Source organism: Salvia hispanica, chromosome 3 (assembly GCF_029641045.1).
Source record: "Salvia hispanica isolate PSC_SH4W2 chromosome 3, Shi_PSC_v1, whole genome shotgun sequence".
Classification (NCBI taxonomy): Eukaryota; Viridiplantae; Streptophyta; class Magnoliopsida; order Lamiales; family Lamiaceae; genus Salvia; species Salvia hispanica.
In genome coordinates, this window is record NC_142694.1 from 60,051,418 (window position 1) to 60,067,766 (window position 16,349).

At 35.6% G+C, this 16,349-nt stretch overlaps 1 protein-coding gene and 1 long non-coding RNA gene across 3 annotated transcripts; one reads left to right on the forward strand and one right to left on the reverse strand.

Moving 5' to 3' along the window:
- Nucleotides 1-5,302: 5,302 nt before the first annotated feature.
- Nucleotides 5,303-12,409, reverse strand: LOC125215015 (endonuclease/exonuclease/phosphatase family protein). 2 transcript variants are annotated; one of them, XM_048116296.2, is made up of 12 exons: nt 12,013-12,409; nt 11,799-11,910; nt 11,165-11,392; nt 10,948-11,033; nt 10,272-10,387; nt 10,082-10,162; nt 9,734-9,931; nt 9,298-9,455; nt 8,312-8,386; nt 7,710-7,960; nt 6,735-6,896; nt 5,303-5,823 (listed from the first exon to the last, which is right to left on the reverse strand). In XM_048116296.2, the coding sequence occupies exons 1-11, from the start codon at nt 12,127-12,129 to the stop codon at nt 6,822-6,824; spliced, it is 1,497 nt and encodes a 498-aa protein (XP_047972253.1). In that variant the 5' UTR covers nt 12,130-12,409; the 3' UTR covers nt 5,303-5,823; nt 6,735-6,821. The 2 variants fall into 2 exon arrangements, with proteins under 2 accessions (XP_047972253.1, XP_047972250.2); XM_048116293.2 differs by having other exon boundaries at nt 7,710-8,386.
- Nucleotides 7,885-10,398, forward strand: LOC148931185 (uncharacterized). Its single transcript, XR_016137197.1, has 2 exons — nt 7,885-8,007; nt 8,141-10,398. It is a non-coding gene; the product is annotated as an uncharacterized LOC148931185 (long non-coding RNA).
- Nucleotides 12,410-16,349: the final 3,940 nt, after the last annotated feature.

Genomic DNA, 16,349 nt, shown 5'->3' on the forward strand with positions numbered 1-16,349 from the left:
ATTAATTGCAATTTTAAGTGTGAGACATTTAATTGAAATATCATAATAATACTTCCATCGTCATTATAAGCACTCATATTTTTTTAGGACGTCTCGTTTAAAATGGGTTATTTTCTTTTTTAACAAAATGTATAATATAGTTAATTTTAATTTATTATCTCTTTTATTTTATTTTTCTATTCTATAGTATTTCTATTTTACTTTATTAAATATTCATTTAACCCATTAAACATTGTTTTTCTAAATCTCATGCCCAAAAGAAACATTTCATTTATGGCGAAACAGAGGAAGGAAGTAATAAAAAATTTAAGAACGACATAAATTTTGATGCGAATTTAGTCAAGTAAAAAATATTTAAAAAATAGTTAAAATTTCAAATAATAAAAAATGAGACTTACCTCATTTTCATTATAAAGATTAACTTACTAAAATTTAACAGTAGATTAAATTCAAGGAACAATTTTTAGAAATGAAAGAAATATGATATTAAAGGACTTAAGTCAACTGATTCAAGCAAAAGAAAATAATTATGACGTGGTATTATATTTGTGAACGACTGAATCATAATTTCTTAGTCCTACAAAATAAACTATTTTTATCATTTTACCTCTTTTAAGAAATATAGATTTTTTCATTTGTTGTAATCTTTTTTTTTTTTGTAATGAGGTGAACAAACATTCTCCATTATAATTGTTCTTTCTTTCTGTTTTTTTCTATATTATAAATATGTATTAAAATTTATGTCAATATATTATTTTTATAGAACAAAAATAGAGTATAAAAATGTAAGAACCCAATTTTGAAACATTACACGAATTCGTTGACGTAGTAATGCCATTGCCATGGAGCAAAATAGCTTGATTGGTTAGGATTTGGGACTAAAGACAAATTAGAAAAGTCTTTAGAGAGTTGGTCACCAATTCACTCCACACTTAAATGAAAAAAAAAAGTGTATACAGGAAGAGTTTTCATTTCCATTTCCAAGAATTGATGTTTCGCGACATTATTCCATATCGTATAAATTAGATTTGAAGTTAGATAATGCGGTTAAATTATATAGTCCATTCGTCTTACTTAAAATAAAATATTTAAAAATCAGCACAGGATTTTATATAATAATATTATTTTTTAGTTAATAAAAAAAAAAGTAAAGTAAGAGAGATGAAAAAATAGAGACAGAATTATTTTTATTTAAAAAAACGTTTCATTTTTTATAGAACACCAAAAAAGGAAAATGTTTCATTTGAAATGGGACAAAGGGAGTACATACTCACTCCCTCCATTCCTAATAATTTTTCATTATTTAACCTGACACAGAATTTTAAAAATATAATATAAAGTAAATTAAAACAATTAGTGGCATATGAATCTTATTTTTATATAGTATTAATTCTATAGTAAAATATTTAGTGGAACGTGAGGTTAGTACCTAAAATGGTAAAGTAAAGATGACAAATTTTTGGGACCGGACGTAAATGAAATTAAGTGACAATTTTTCAAGGACGTAAGGAATAGTTTTTTTTTTAGATAAATTAGATTGATATATGCAATTTGGTATATGTATGTTGATATATATATATACACATGTGTAGCCAGTGGCGGGCGCAAGATTTTGATACTGAGAGGTCCAAATTACTACCCCTCGGTCCATAAGGAAATAAAATGAAATTAATGAAATTTGATACTGACAAATTTTTGGGACCGGACGAAAATGAAATTAAGTGACAATTTTTCAAGGACGTAAGGAATAGTTTTTTTTTAGATAAATTAGATTGATATATGCAATTTGGTATATGTATGTTGATATATATATACACATGTGTAGCCAGTGGCGGGCGCAAGATTTTGATACTGAGAGGTCCAAATTACTACCCCTCGGTCCACACGGAAATAAAATGAAATTAATGAAATTTGATACTGACAAATTTTTGGGACCGGACGAAAATGAAATTAAGTGACAATTTTTCAAGGACGTAAGGAATAGTTTTTTTTTTTAGATAAATTAGATTGATATATGCAATTTGGTATATGTATGTTGATATATATATACACATGTGTAGCCAGTGGCGGGCGCAAGATTTTGATACTGAGAGGTCCAAATTACTACTCCTCGGTCCACAAGGAAATAAAATGAAATTATTGAAATTTGATACTGACAAATTTTTGGGACTGGACGAAAATAAAATTAAGTGATAATTTTTCAAGGACGTAAGGAATAGTTTTTTTTTATAGATAAATTAGATTGATATATGCAATTTGGTATATGTATGTTGATATATATATACACATGTGTAGCCAGTGGCGGGCGCAAGATTTTGATACTGAGAGGTCCAAATTACTACCCCTCGGTCCACACGGAAATAAAATGAAATTAATGAAATTTAATACTGACAAATTTTTGGGACCGGACGAAAATGAAATTAAGTGACAATTTTTCAAGGACGTAAGGAATAGTTTTTTTTTTTAGATAAATTAGATTGATATATGCAATTTGGTATATGTATGTTGATATATATATACACATGTGTAGCCAGTGGCGGGCGCAAGATTTTGATACTGAGAGGTCCAAATTACTACTCCTCGGTCCACAAGGAAATAAAATGAAATTATTGAAATTTGATACTGACAAATTTTTGGGACTGGACGAAAATAAAATTAAGTGATAATTTTTCAAGGACGTAAGGAATAGTTTTTTTTTATAGATAAATTAGATTGATATATGCAATTTGGTATATGTATGTTGATATATATATACACATGTGAAGCCAGTGGCGGGCGCAAGATTTTGATACTGAGAGGTCCAAATTACTACCCCTCGGTCCACAAGGAAATAGTCATATCTTTCCATTTCCTTACGTGCACAAAAAATAATCTTATCTTTCCATTTTCATCCATCTAAAAAAATAATCTCATTTTTTCATTTCTGTACATCCTCCAAAATGCAAAGTAACTCTCAAATTATGATTCACGTTTTAAGTAATAGTGTAGATAAATGAATTAGCTATGAGAAAATCTGAAAAAACAATAGTGGAAAGAATAAAGCACGAGCGAGAATAAAGTAGAGATAAAAATACTTCCATTTTTAAAAATAAGTCCATCTTGATTGGGACAAACCAAAAAGAAAAATGTGTCATCTTCAAAGGGACCGAGGAAGTACTATAAATCCACAAAACTTCCCAAATCTAAATAAAATAGTCTTATCTTTCCATTCTCATTCGACCACCAAAATAGAAAGTCACTCCCAAATTATCATTCATTTTATAAGTAGTATGGTAGAAAGCTGAATTATCCACAAAAAGAGTACTATATATAGTACCTCCTTCGTCCGCCATTTGGAGTCCCATTTATGGGCGGCAGGGGTTTTAAGAAAAGTGGGTGAAAAAAAGTTAGTGGAAACGGGGTCCCACTTATATATATTAGTTTTAAATGAAATGTGAGTGACATGAGTTAGTGGAAGGTGAGACCCTATTATCATTTATAGTAAAAGTGAACCGGGACTCCTATTCGTGGACGGACTAAAATGGAAAAACGAGACTCCTATTCGCGGACGGATGGAGTAACTAATAAATACACTAAACTAGGGCCAAGGGTGATTCGATCTCATGCTCTCCAGTTCCAGTCTGCTTCCGTAAGCAACGAGCTAGTAGTAAATGATTTGTAATGTATAATACGCATATAACTCCAATGAGCTAGTAGTAAATGATTTGTAATGTATAATACGCATATAACTCCCTCCGTTCACTATTAAATGTTACTCCCTCCGTTCCATAGTAATAGAGTCATTTTGTTATTTTGGTATGTTCCATAGTAATTGAGTCATTTTTCTTTTTAGTAAAAGTCAACACATTTTTCCACACCTACTTTACTCTCTCTTAATATAACACGAGTTTAAGAAATATAGTAGAAAGGGGGTGAAAAAAGGTTAGTGGAAGGCGTATCCTACTTTTATATAGTACTTCTTCCTTTTTATAGTAGTGGAGACATTTATTTTTGGCACGAAAATTTAGGAAAATGTGTGTAATGTATTAAATAAAAAGATACCAATAAAATAGGAGAGAGGAAAAAATAGAGAGAATAAAGTAAGAGACATGGAAAAGTAAGTGAGAAGAAATGTGTTGACTTTTACTAAAAAATGACATCACTCAATTACAATGGAACTACCAAAATAACAAAATGACTTCACTACTATAGAATGGAGGGAGTATTAGTTTTATAATGAAATGTGAGTGAAATAAAACTAGTGGAATGTGGGGTCCATTGGACTTGGCCTAATTATGACAATTAGGCTACTCTCTCCATCTCCAAAGAGTATGAACATTTAATTCAGCACGACTTTTAATGCATAATTGGAAAGGTAAGAGAGAGATAGAAAGAAAAAGTTTTTATAGTATTGTTAGTGGAGAATGAGTTCCACCTCATTAGAGAGAAAATAGTTTCCAACATTAGAAAGTTCATACTTTTCAGGGAATGACTAAAACGAAATAGTTCATACTTTTCAGAGATGAATGGAGTATTTATATTCTCCATTATGGACATTGAAAAATAAAAAAAAAATATAATTATTTCAGAGAGAAAAAATGCAGGATGAAAATATGTAATGTTCATTGGAGGTTTCCTAGTTTTCTCGATAAAACAATTGTATCCGGGAATAGTTCATACGGATCAAAATACGCATGGATATCGTGGAAAACAAACTATGTAACACGTAACTATTATCGTGGAAAACAAACTATGTAACACGTAACTATTTTGAATATTTGTCATGAATCTAAATCTGTTTCCTATCTATATTTTTCGATACGCATCATTTAATGATAAGAATTCCTAACATAATCGACATCAAAATGAAATCCATCTACTGCAATTTTAGTTCAAAATGTTTTTATCAATATTAAAATTGGCGATGTCCTTTTCTATTTATAACAGTAATAACTTAAAATTTCATATATGTGTGTGAGAGAGATGCCTTTCAACTTTCTAGTGTCAGCGTAATCACAGCAGGTTTGTGCGACAGCAATCCCGGCGCATATTCGTCTTCCAATAATATTTTCACTTGGACAAAAAATATCTAACAAAATTAGACATGTGTAAATACTCTTCTACTCTTTGAGCTTTTTATTTATTTTTTATTTTTTTTTCTTCTACCCTTTGAGTTAATTTTTTTACCTCACTTTTTTATGGAGACCCCAAATTGTGTGATGAGCCATGGCACTTGCCAAAGTGTGATGCAAAGTTTGAGAATGCAGCAATGATATGTCACATTTGAATTTACCAATAATTCCAGAAAGATTGATTCAAATGGTTGATACAATAAAAACTGCTATATATTTAATGTAAGCACAAATATATGGAAAAATTCACAACATAGGTGTTTAGAAACAAATATCTTGAATGTGGGTGTTACGCATTCTCAATAATGTACTAGAGAAATCACACAACATTATTCAAAATAACATACAGTTGTTAATCAGCAAACTAGTAAATATAAACAGATCTTCATGTGTCTTAAATAAGGGCAGCTGTCCTAAATTGTATATATAATGAATATTGTCCTCATTCAATTATAGCAGCAGCTTTCGCTTGTCCACATCTCCATTGTGTCATAAATGTGTGGCATATATAGCAACAATATACTCAAAAAGTAGTAGTAGCAATGCATCCAAATTTAATAGATAAACATCACGAGCATTGGGTAGGGACGAAAGCTAGAGGGACTTGCCGGGCCTGCCTGGCGTGCAACGCGGATGGATTCTCCAGTCCCAATTTCCTAAATTATGCTGTTTTTTCCAATCGGTCAAAATAGAGCACGGCTGCGTTGTGTTACTGCAAGATTCGGCGTGGTACGTGTCAAGTTCAAGCAGCCATATTTACACAAGTTCACAATGGTTCAATCATTCTGGACCACAATTATGTGATCATACCAAAGACGAGCCGTGCCCTTATGCACTCTATTAGCCCGACAGACTTCTTTTAAATCTCCACAACCATTCAAAAACACAGATCACATCTATTGCTATCTTGGGTATTATGCTGAGGATAAACCAGAGGGCTAAAACTGACTATGAAATGTTTTGTGGGCACCATATAAAGGCCATGTGAACTATCACACAGCCATACATACAAATTCAACATAAGACAGTTATCTAAATAATTGGGCAACTAGAACACAACAAACCCCGGCCTACACAAAAACATTCTTTGCCAACTGTGTACATCATGATAACTACGACCCTCTTCAGAAATGAACTGCATTTATAGTCCTATCCATGTCAAGAAGAGTTAGGGCCATGTAAAGGAAGAGCCCTTTATGATACAAAGGGACAAGTTAGGTCTGAGTGCACAAAGATTAAAATTTTTAATTCAAGGATGGAACAAAATATAGTGAACTAACAACTAGGCCAATAGTTTCTCGTGATGCCTGATGGTGCCAAAGTGCTTCAAGAATTGAAAAACCTCCAGACTGATGAACCGAACTCAAAGAAAATCACAATTTCCTGGTTTGCAAGCTGATGGGTTGATCTTGGGTTCCCAAAAAAATTTGAAAAGTAAGGACAGAGATAGTTTAAGCATGCTTACAGACACACATGAATTTCAGCTTGTTATAAATTTATAATGTGATAAAACTATTTTCCATCATACAAGAAGCACATTTGCAAAAAGCCAAAAACTGAAGTAAAATGTGATTGCAACTTAAAACAAGAATGCAAAATTAAATTACTTTCAAATTGAAATACCTTCTTAGACAACAGAGGGAGTTTAAGAAGTCGCACATAGCGGAATCTTAATATTGATCAAAACCTTCACGGTTCGTTGCATCAAAATCATCTTTTCTTCTTAGACTTTGCAGTAGCCCATTTAAAGAATCCACAGTTTGCTTCTGGATTAGATGCAGGTCCCTGAAAAGTATAAATTTCCATCAAGAACAAATATATTTGTGCACATAAACTTTTTTATTAGTTGATCATAGTTTTATTAGTCCGAATCTGTCCACGTCTAAACACTATATAAATCAAAAAGCTTAGGAGAGCGTAAGCCTGCATGCAATCAATGTAAAATGAGCATGTTCCTTTTAAGCAAATAAGCATGCACCATGAAGCACAGTACCCAGAACAAAAGAAACAGACCCAAGTAAACAAGTCAGGTGCTACGGAATACAGTTAGATGCAATTAGCTAAAGAAGTCAAGCATAGAGTGTGTTACATCCACTTTTGGTTGCAATTCTAGTTCATTATTGCACATAATGATGAATAAATGAATCATATTTACATAGTTTTATGCTACAATAAACAAAACCTTTTTAATTTAAGTAAGTGGATCAATAACTGTCATTTCTAGCTCCAATGACAATTTAGACTTTTATTACAACTCATCCAACCTCTACTACCTAACCCCATTTGTTGAAGTACTCTTTTCTTTCAAAAACATAGCTCATTTTTTTTAAAAGAAGCTCCTAACATGAATGCAGGAAACAATCAAAATTATACCAAAAATGAGCTATCAATAATGAGGCTGCATAACTAGCTTTACTGTAAGATGCGATGAAAACGCATAGCTATACCGGTCCTGACTATTTATGGAACTATATCACTATACAGTATGTAACAAATATGAAATAAAAACTTTTTACAGAGGCATCAAAGATAAATGTCTTAATCTATCATTTTCAACAAACTTAAAAATATAGCAATTACTAGCACGCGAATTGATACCTCTGCACGTGCGCAGGCATAAAATCGTTGCCCTAAAGTAGGCCCTGGTTTCTTCACCACACGGGAGACACAAGGTTCCTTGTGGCCCTTGCAAAGAGGTATGCTAGTTTGCATAAGTTGTTGAATCCTTTGCCATTCAACTAGAGCATTATTATTCTTCTTTTCAGCAGCTTGGGACATATCATCTTGCACTAATCCACATTGTTTTGTGGCTTTTTCCTGCAATTCCTTCACTTCATTATGTTCACAACCTTCAAGAAAAGTTTCACTCGGTTCACCAATGGAGAAATCTTCTTGAGTAAGCTCCTTATTAGAACAAAAGCTGGTTGACTCACTACAGCCACCTACTGTTTTCTTGAAAAATGATTTTAGTGAAAGTTGAGATGATTGACTCTTCCTTGCTTTTTTCTTGCAAATCACTGAGGATTTAGTATGACCAGATGCTGAGAAGGTTTGAGCACCAGAAGATGGTTCATTAAATGTGTCATTATTACTGTAATCTGATGTGCAAAGTATGCCTTGATGGATGAAGTCTGATGAAGCTGAGCTACATGAATGCAGAGTTCTTTTATTGAGTTGACTGCATTTTTCGACGACATTACCATCATCTGAAATAAAATTGGATCCTCCAGATAAGTTACTATCTTCTGCGGATTGCCTTCTTGCAAACATCGACACTGTAAATTGTCAGAAGTGAATAACAGTTGTGAGAACATATCTACTAGTTTCGGTAAGTATAAATTGTGTAGATATCCAGGTTTCAATAAAAAATGTCTAGGAGGCATGAGCAGAGGCACACAAAACTAAATCCTAAACAGTAATCACCACCCTAGACAATCTGTGGACAAGTCAAGTGCCCACCACCTTTCTAAAACGCAGTGATTAATTATAAATGGTGTTGTACAGTGTCTAAATCAGGCATCATGGTTCAGAAAACATCTTGATTATAATAGAAAATGTTGACTGTGAGGAATGACAGAGCCAAGATTTTCATTTGGAAGGGCCAACTACTAACAGTAGTATAAAAATTAAAAAGAACTATGCATATTTTTTCAAATAAAATTATAAATATTGATAACAATTTTGATAAAGTTGTTAAATTAGTTTATATTTTAGCATTCAAAAATCAATAGTTCAGTACAATAACCTTGCAGCATTTCCCTTATGTTCTTCACTTATTGAAAACCATTATATAGTACCTCCCTCTGTCCCCAAAAACTATAGCACATTTGGGCACAGGTTTTAAGAGACAGGTTGGTAGATGTAGTTTGAGTGGATAAAGGCTATTATTACTAAGGGTCCCACTGTATGAAAAAGCTGTTTTTTTTTCCGGGAAATACGAGGTGTTTACTGTTTAGGAGGTTAAAATATAAAGTAGAGTATGACGCCATGTTCTAAAAAGGAAAGTGCCATACTTTTAGAGGACACCAAATATAGCAAGTGAGTTATAGTTGTTTTTGGGGACATAGGGAGTAATTTAAATTCCCTATCACATATTCAAGTAGTCCCAAATCAAATAACACTCAAACTGAACATGGTCACATTTTCTTGAGATATATGGTAGTATGTAATTATGAGAGATCAGCACCTAGTGTCTGCTGACATCCATAGACCTGGGGACAATATCTAGTAGACAGTGACGGAGTACTGTGTTGTTGAGCATTGGGGATATCTACCAAGCTCACATAGACAGGAGCATGATCCGAGCCCTCCATTTTACCATTTCTTGTCTTTTGTTCTTTATGCCTGGAATTTTCCAAATAGAGATGAAGAACAGAAGAAAAATTATTACACAGGAAAATACAGGCATGTTCTCTAAAGCATTTTCTGTTGCAGTTCCCTATTCCAAATAGAAGTGAAGAACAGAAGAAAAATTGTTACACAGGAAAATAAAGGCATGTTTTTATGTCTACAACTTTGCAAAAGAATAGGGAACTGCAACAGAAAATGCTTTAGCCAGAACTGCATCATCTTGTCACCAAAAGACCCAACATGACAATTTCTACTATAGTCTCACCACTTACCTGGGTGTACTACCAGGTTTCCAACGTTTAAACTGATCTAATATGTCGCACTCTTTAACATGGCAAGCTACGAGGCTATGTCCTTGAGTTTCTTCCTTATGTAAGCATGGCCCAGCACCAAGAATGTGATCAATACGTGTCCCAAAGTTGAACTCCTCTGCCCCACTATTTGTCGGCCAGCAGGTGTAGGCTTCTCTTCTGTTATTTAAGTAGAAAGTAAAAGGTGTTGATAAGATAGTAAGAAACTAACACACGGTACATGGTAGTTGATCACATACATGTATCACTCCCAATTGGTAAGATCATTCACCAGTAATAATAATTACTAAAGTCAAGAATCTTTTGAACCTCTGAGGATGTTTTTCCCGGAAAACATCAAAAAATGCACCTCCATTATCCACCAACAAAGATCTAAACCAAGATTTAAACCTGCAAAGTTGAACATTTAATAAAAAAATAAGATATTTCCAACAAACCTTAACTTACATCAAAATCTGTACTAATCAGGAAGAGTGAGAAAATTCAGAAAGAAACTCACTTATTTTTCTCGAAATCGGGCCCAGCATCACAACAATCTATTGCAAAGGGGGAAATATTGAGGTCCCCAACAACAAATATTCTCCGTCCCTGATGTAGAAGAGATTCCCACCTTTTCTAAAACAAAATCACCAATATTATTGTAAAAACATCAGCTCGGACAATATTTGTTGTTGGGGACCAACAAACTAGATATCAGAGAATGATCAAACTAAATTGAAAGCCTGTCGTACCCATTAATATCATCAACTGATCCAAACAAAACAAATTAACTTATAATACTACACCATAGACGACATTGATGAGGAAGTTGAAAATAACAACAATAAAAGGTGACGCTGTAGTAATTTCTACACTTTGAATCCTTAAACTGAATGAATCAACAGATAATTTGATAACTCCAAATCATTCTAGTGATGTTAATCATTTAAATTGAAAGGTAAATGAGAAAAATGAGAAATGAAGCCCACTGAACTTTCATGCCAGAAAAAATAGTTAATGATTGATAAAATTAGGTAACTATATATATTGCACTTCCTTGTCCCCTTGCTGCTATGACCAGGGCAGAATAAGTGATACATTCCAACATTCACAATTTCACACAGGGGTTCTAGACCAGCAATTCAATTCATAGTATCAACATGCATAACGTTCATGCAAAAGGTACAAATCCATACCTGCAGTATGTTGAAAAAGTTATGCTTGAATTGGATTCTTTCTGTATCATCAGCTACAGCTCTAGGTCCATATATATTGAAAAGAACTGAAGAAGAAAACATTCATCTGTTACTTAAGTGGCGCAGTGGCTACGGTCCATGCTGAAAGTCAATTATGCAAAGAATAAGGCTTCATAAGAGCTCTTCCTCTGCAGTATACTAGAATTATGTCACTCACCAAAATGTTCATGGTCAGTTATTATACAACGTCCTTCACCATCAATTTTCAGAAGCTCGTCAGCAGAAAAATCTTCTAGCCCTTCGATTAGTGGTGAATATTCAACTTTTTTGTACCCCGAAACTGAGAAATCCTTAAGAACACCAGTAAAGCCCTCCTCGGCAGAAACTGGCAAAGATACCTCATTACTCGAAAACACAGAGTTGACACGGCAAAATGTCGCCACACCTAGTTAAAAATCATAATATGTAAACTGGATGCATCTATCAAAATTACATCATGCTCAAAGAAGTGTCTGTATTCTTGGTATCAACCATCACCCATACAATCTGGAACCTGCTAACGTAGTTTTAAAATAACTGAAATACAACATCCTTATTCCACCCATGGAATCAATTTTAGACCTTGAGAAGAGAAGTGTAATAGTTCTGGATGACAAACCATGCTGAGATGTGAAACCAGCTAGAAATGATTATGACTGCCTTTACCATTTCAGTAATAAATCTAGTGTACATATAAGAACTTCAATCCGTTTAGATATTTTCCAGAAGAAAACAAAAATCCAGTTTTTCATGAATTTGAATGCTTGAAAAAATATACAGAATATACACAAAGAGAAGATGATGATGATGACCAGAATATCCAGTTCGGCCTTTCTCAGTAGTGCGAGTGCAAGAGAAAAAGGACTCGTAACCCTCAGCCTGCACCAAATCAGCTCTAAACTCTTGCCTCGATAACTTCGTTTCCTGCAGATGAGATCAATAGAATTGATGAAGAAGCAATCAACAAAATCGGTATAAAATTAGGGGTTTGAAGCATAGATTTGATTGAAAAGGATGTTAGGAAACCTGAAAGCAGATGATGTCGGCATCAAAGGAATCGAGCAATTTGCGAAGAGAGCCGAACTGTGAGATTCGAGGTCTCAGGCCGTTCACGTTGTAGGTCACTATCTTCATTCGGTTCATTTTACGCTTGAATTAACCACTCAACCCTAATCACCAGAAATACCTAAAAACCGATGGAAAACCCTCGAAACAGTGACCAAAATATTGAACAATAAAAATGATCAATTTAGGGAAAGAAAAAAAAAAAAGCAATGTTATCTTCGAATTGTAGTAATCCACGCCCAAGATAAAGATACACATTAGAGTTGCAGCTACAGATTATAACGGCATGGATTGAAAATGGCGGGAAGAGAACGGTGCTAGGCTAGGCAAGGCAAGGCAAGGAAGGCGGGTCTCTTAACCATGGTTAGGTTTGAGCAGGTTAGTCAACCCAGAATAAAGTTGGGATATTTACCCTCGAAATTCTTGTATTTTTTATTTTTTATTTAAATAATACTACCTTTATCCACCAAAAATAGACATAAATATGTGTATGACACGGGTTTTAATGTGCAATTGATAAAAACAAGTGTTAATAGATTGTGGGATCCACATTATTAGTAGTGGTATTTTAATATTTAAAACTTTTCATATTTAGAAATTGATCTAATTTTGGTGGAAAGCCTAAAATGGTAAAAATTAGTCTATTTTTTTGGACTAAGAGCATCTCCGGTGGCGCCCTTCCTAATAGGACTTCCCACAAAAACTTCCTAACACGTCATCACTAAGACTTCCCATTCCACTGCCACATCACTAGGACTTCCCACTAGGACTTCCATTAGGACTTCCCGCAATAAATTCACAATTATTCAATTTACGGAATTAAAATGTCGACACGGAATACAGAAAAATTCGAATACTTCATTAAAAAAAATTAACTAATACTTAAAAAAAAAATTAGATAATATTTAAAAAAAAATTACATAATACTTAAAAATTACATAATCATAAAAAGTCGAGAAATACAACCCTCGGCTCTCACTCGTCCTCGTCCTCGTCCTCGTCCTCGTCCCCGTCGCCCGTGCCACTACCGCCTCTGATGTCCCCGCCCCCAATCTCGACGTCATAATCATCAATGGTTGGCATTCCTAAATCACGCTGACATGCGTCGATCACATCCTTTTGTACACAGGATCGTGCGTGCTAGGTTACCTATGCATGTTCTGACTCAAGGTCTTCGTTAGCTGCGCGCGGGCGAGACGGTCGTACTCATCTTGGGCTTCAGGGGCCTCCGATTCAACCTCGAAGGACCCGCTGCGGCTGCCGCTTCCCCTCGCCATCCGCTGCGCAGCCTTTTACCCCATCGGGCGACGACGACGTCGAGAGTCTGATCGTGGTAGCGGGGACACTTCCTCAGCTTCGGGGAGCTCGTGCGAACCAACACTGCTGCTGTACTCATCGGAAGAGTTGATCTTCGTCCGCTTCCAGCCCGAGTCGACACTCGCACAAAACTTTTGCGAACTCCTGACCACGAGAAAGGCCTCCCATTGGTCAAACTCTTTGAACTTCAATTCTTTGTCGGGGTACTGAGACAAGGCCCGGTTCTTCACATCCTCCTCAGACATGCCGTTGGTTGCCATGCGCAGGTTGTTTTGGTAGAGGCCGACAAAACGACTGAGCTCAGGCCTCAACCGATCCCACTGTTTCCGGCATTGCTCGGGACTGCGAGGCTTTACCCCAGCCGGTTTGAGTGAGAGGTAGGCCTCACTAATGCGATGCCACAATCGGTCAATATACTGGTTCGCCCCGACATAGGGATCCTCGACTACACCGACCCAGACTTTCACAACTCACGGATCGGCGATAGCCCCAACTCCTGAAAAGAGAAGTCTCAATGCCGGCGTACTGAGTCTCCGGAACGGTACTAGGGGAATCGTCGGACAACAAATCTATATATGGGCGATAGACAGATTCCCTAGGCGTCCTCGGGCTCCTGTGCTGCATCGTCCCACCCATCCCCGCCATATTTGGCGGCATACTCCCCATCCCCGCTGCCCCAGGCATCATCCCACCCACTCCCGCCATATTTGGCGTCATACCGCTCATTCCCGCTGCCCCGGGCATCATCCCACCCATCTGACTCATCCAATTGTACATATTGTAGAACATTTGGGGAGTAATCCCTGCCATCCCTGCCATTTGGGGATTCATCCCCGCATTAAAGTTTTCCTCCGTTCCGGCGGGAAACGTGGGTGTGTTTCCTCCGCTCGTGGTGGGGGAGTTCCTATTGTACTCCATTTTATAGTAGAAATGAAACTTGTAGATTAGAGAGAAAAACTTGTCAACACAAGTGGTGTGAATGAAATGAAGTTCAACAAGCCCTATTTATAAAGTTTTTAAAAAAAATTTAATTTTTTGTCGGACGTCCGACCCCACGCCACAGTGGCGGACTGTTGGGGTTTGGTGCCCCTTGCACAACGGAAGACTTGTACAAAACAAATAAATCAGACACGGATCTATTTGACAGATTATGCGATTAATCAATTCACATGTTAAACAGATAATTGCATGCTAGAACCTAAACTTATGCTCAAAGAAAGTAAATCATAAAACATGAATTTTACGGTTTAGAGTTACCGATTTGATTCTCCAAAGAATCGTCGATTGCTCGCGCCTTCTCCACGTGATGATCTTCAATACTAGGCCACGGATCTTCTCTCTGGTTCTCGAACTGTATTCCGATATCAGTGTGGGCTGATCTTATTAAAATACTAGAACTTGAATAAAGAAGACAGAAATATTCTTCACGGAGCTGAAAATCTCACGGAGGAGAGAATTAATGATAAAAATCGTCCCTTTTTGTAAAGAGAGATGGACGTTATTTTTCATAATGAATAATCAATAATTTTGTCTCCTTTATTCTCCTATTTATATTAAGTTCCTTTTGGGTCCAGACAGGGATCTGTGGAAGATTTTGGATATGAGCTCACAATTAGGTTTTTACTAATTAAATTGAACCCACAATTACAAGCTTATATTTGAATATTACGAACAGCCATTACAGATGTAATATTGAACTCTCCCCATCCAAATCCGAAATTACAAATAATCTGGGCTTCCGTTTTGTTTATTATTTATTTTCCGCGCTTAAGATATAAATGTTCATTAATTAATTCATCTTTGCTATGGACTTAATTAATATCTTATTAGCTCAAAGAGTGGACTTAGCAAGAAACATTTATTTATTATTCATAGAATAATAAAACTCCAACTGACCAGTTTTCTGAATAATAAAACCTTGTTCGAGCTCCTCTTGAGGACATTATCAAATGAGACTCACCTTGCGCACGATTCAACATAATAGCAATCCTAGTACCGCTAGATATTAATCACCACTACCCAATATATCAGGTATATTGGGTTGCGAAAAACCCGCACCATTTTATAAGTCAAAGTAGTGCATAATCGATACCGTATGCTCAATGCTAACATATGTAGATTAAGAAATAGTATTTATTCAAGACCTAGTCTTTCAGTAGATAGCATAAAGACACGTCTTGCTTTTAGATCCGTTCAGTGCTATACCACACCAATGTCATCTTATTTCAGTAAGACTTAGAAATATGCGGACTGACATTGCAACCTTTCACGATAGATAGCCAAAGTCTATCTAGGTTGTGAAATTCTTCTTTTTCTTTTGCAAAGCATTGCATAGATCTGACCGTGTTACCTTAAAGTGGACGTCGCCCACAACCGGTCTACTAAGCAAAAGACTTAGACTTTGTTTGCTTCTTATACATTTAAATATTTATAAAACATCTTATAAATGCACAAGCAAACACAATGTAATAATATACTGATTCTATTCGTGCGAAACTGCTCGAATAATACTGAATCGGGTTGAAAGTGGATTATAGAGTTTTACGTATACAAGCAAGATTCTATTCGAGCGAAACTTGCTCGAAACATGCTTTTCAGTATACCAAATCTAACAATCTCCCACTTATACTCAAAACATGCTTTCGAGTATACCCACTGCCAAAAACTTACGTCCGCCCGCCCGCCCGTCGGTCGGATATCCGAGCCCATCCGACGGGCGCACGGGACGTCCGTGTCCTACCATTTTCCTCACTACGGCGGACGTCAGGTCGGACTTCCGCGACGTCCGCCGTTGAAGATGCTCTAAGGTAGTATTGTTATGGGCTTCACTAATGTGCGTATTTTGAGTATTTATTGAGGTTATAGTGATCAGTTTAATAAATGCCAAGTTATGATCAAACAGGAATATGAACATCAAATTTTGTTGCCAAATATTAGGAAAATGATTCTTTTGTATGGCTTCTCTTGCTGCTTTTCAATTT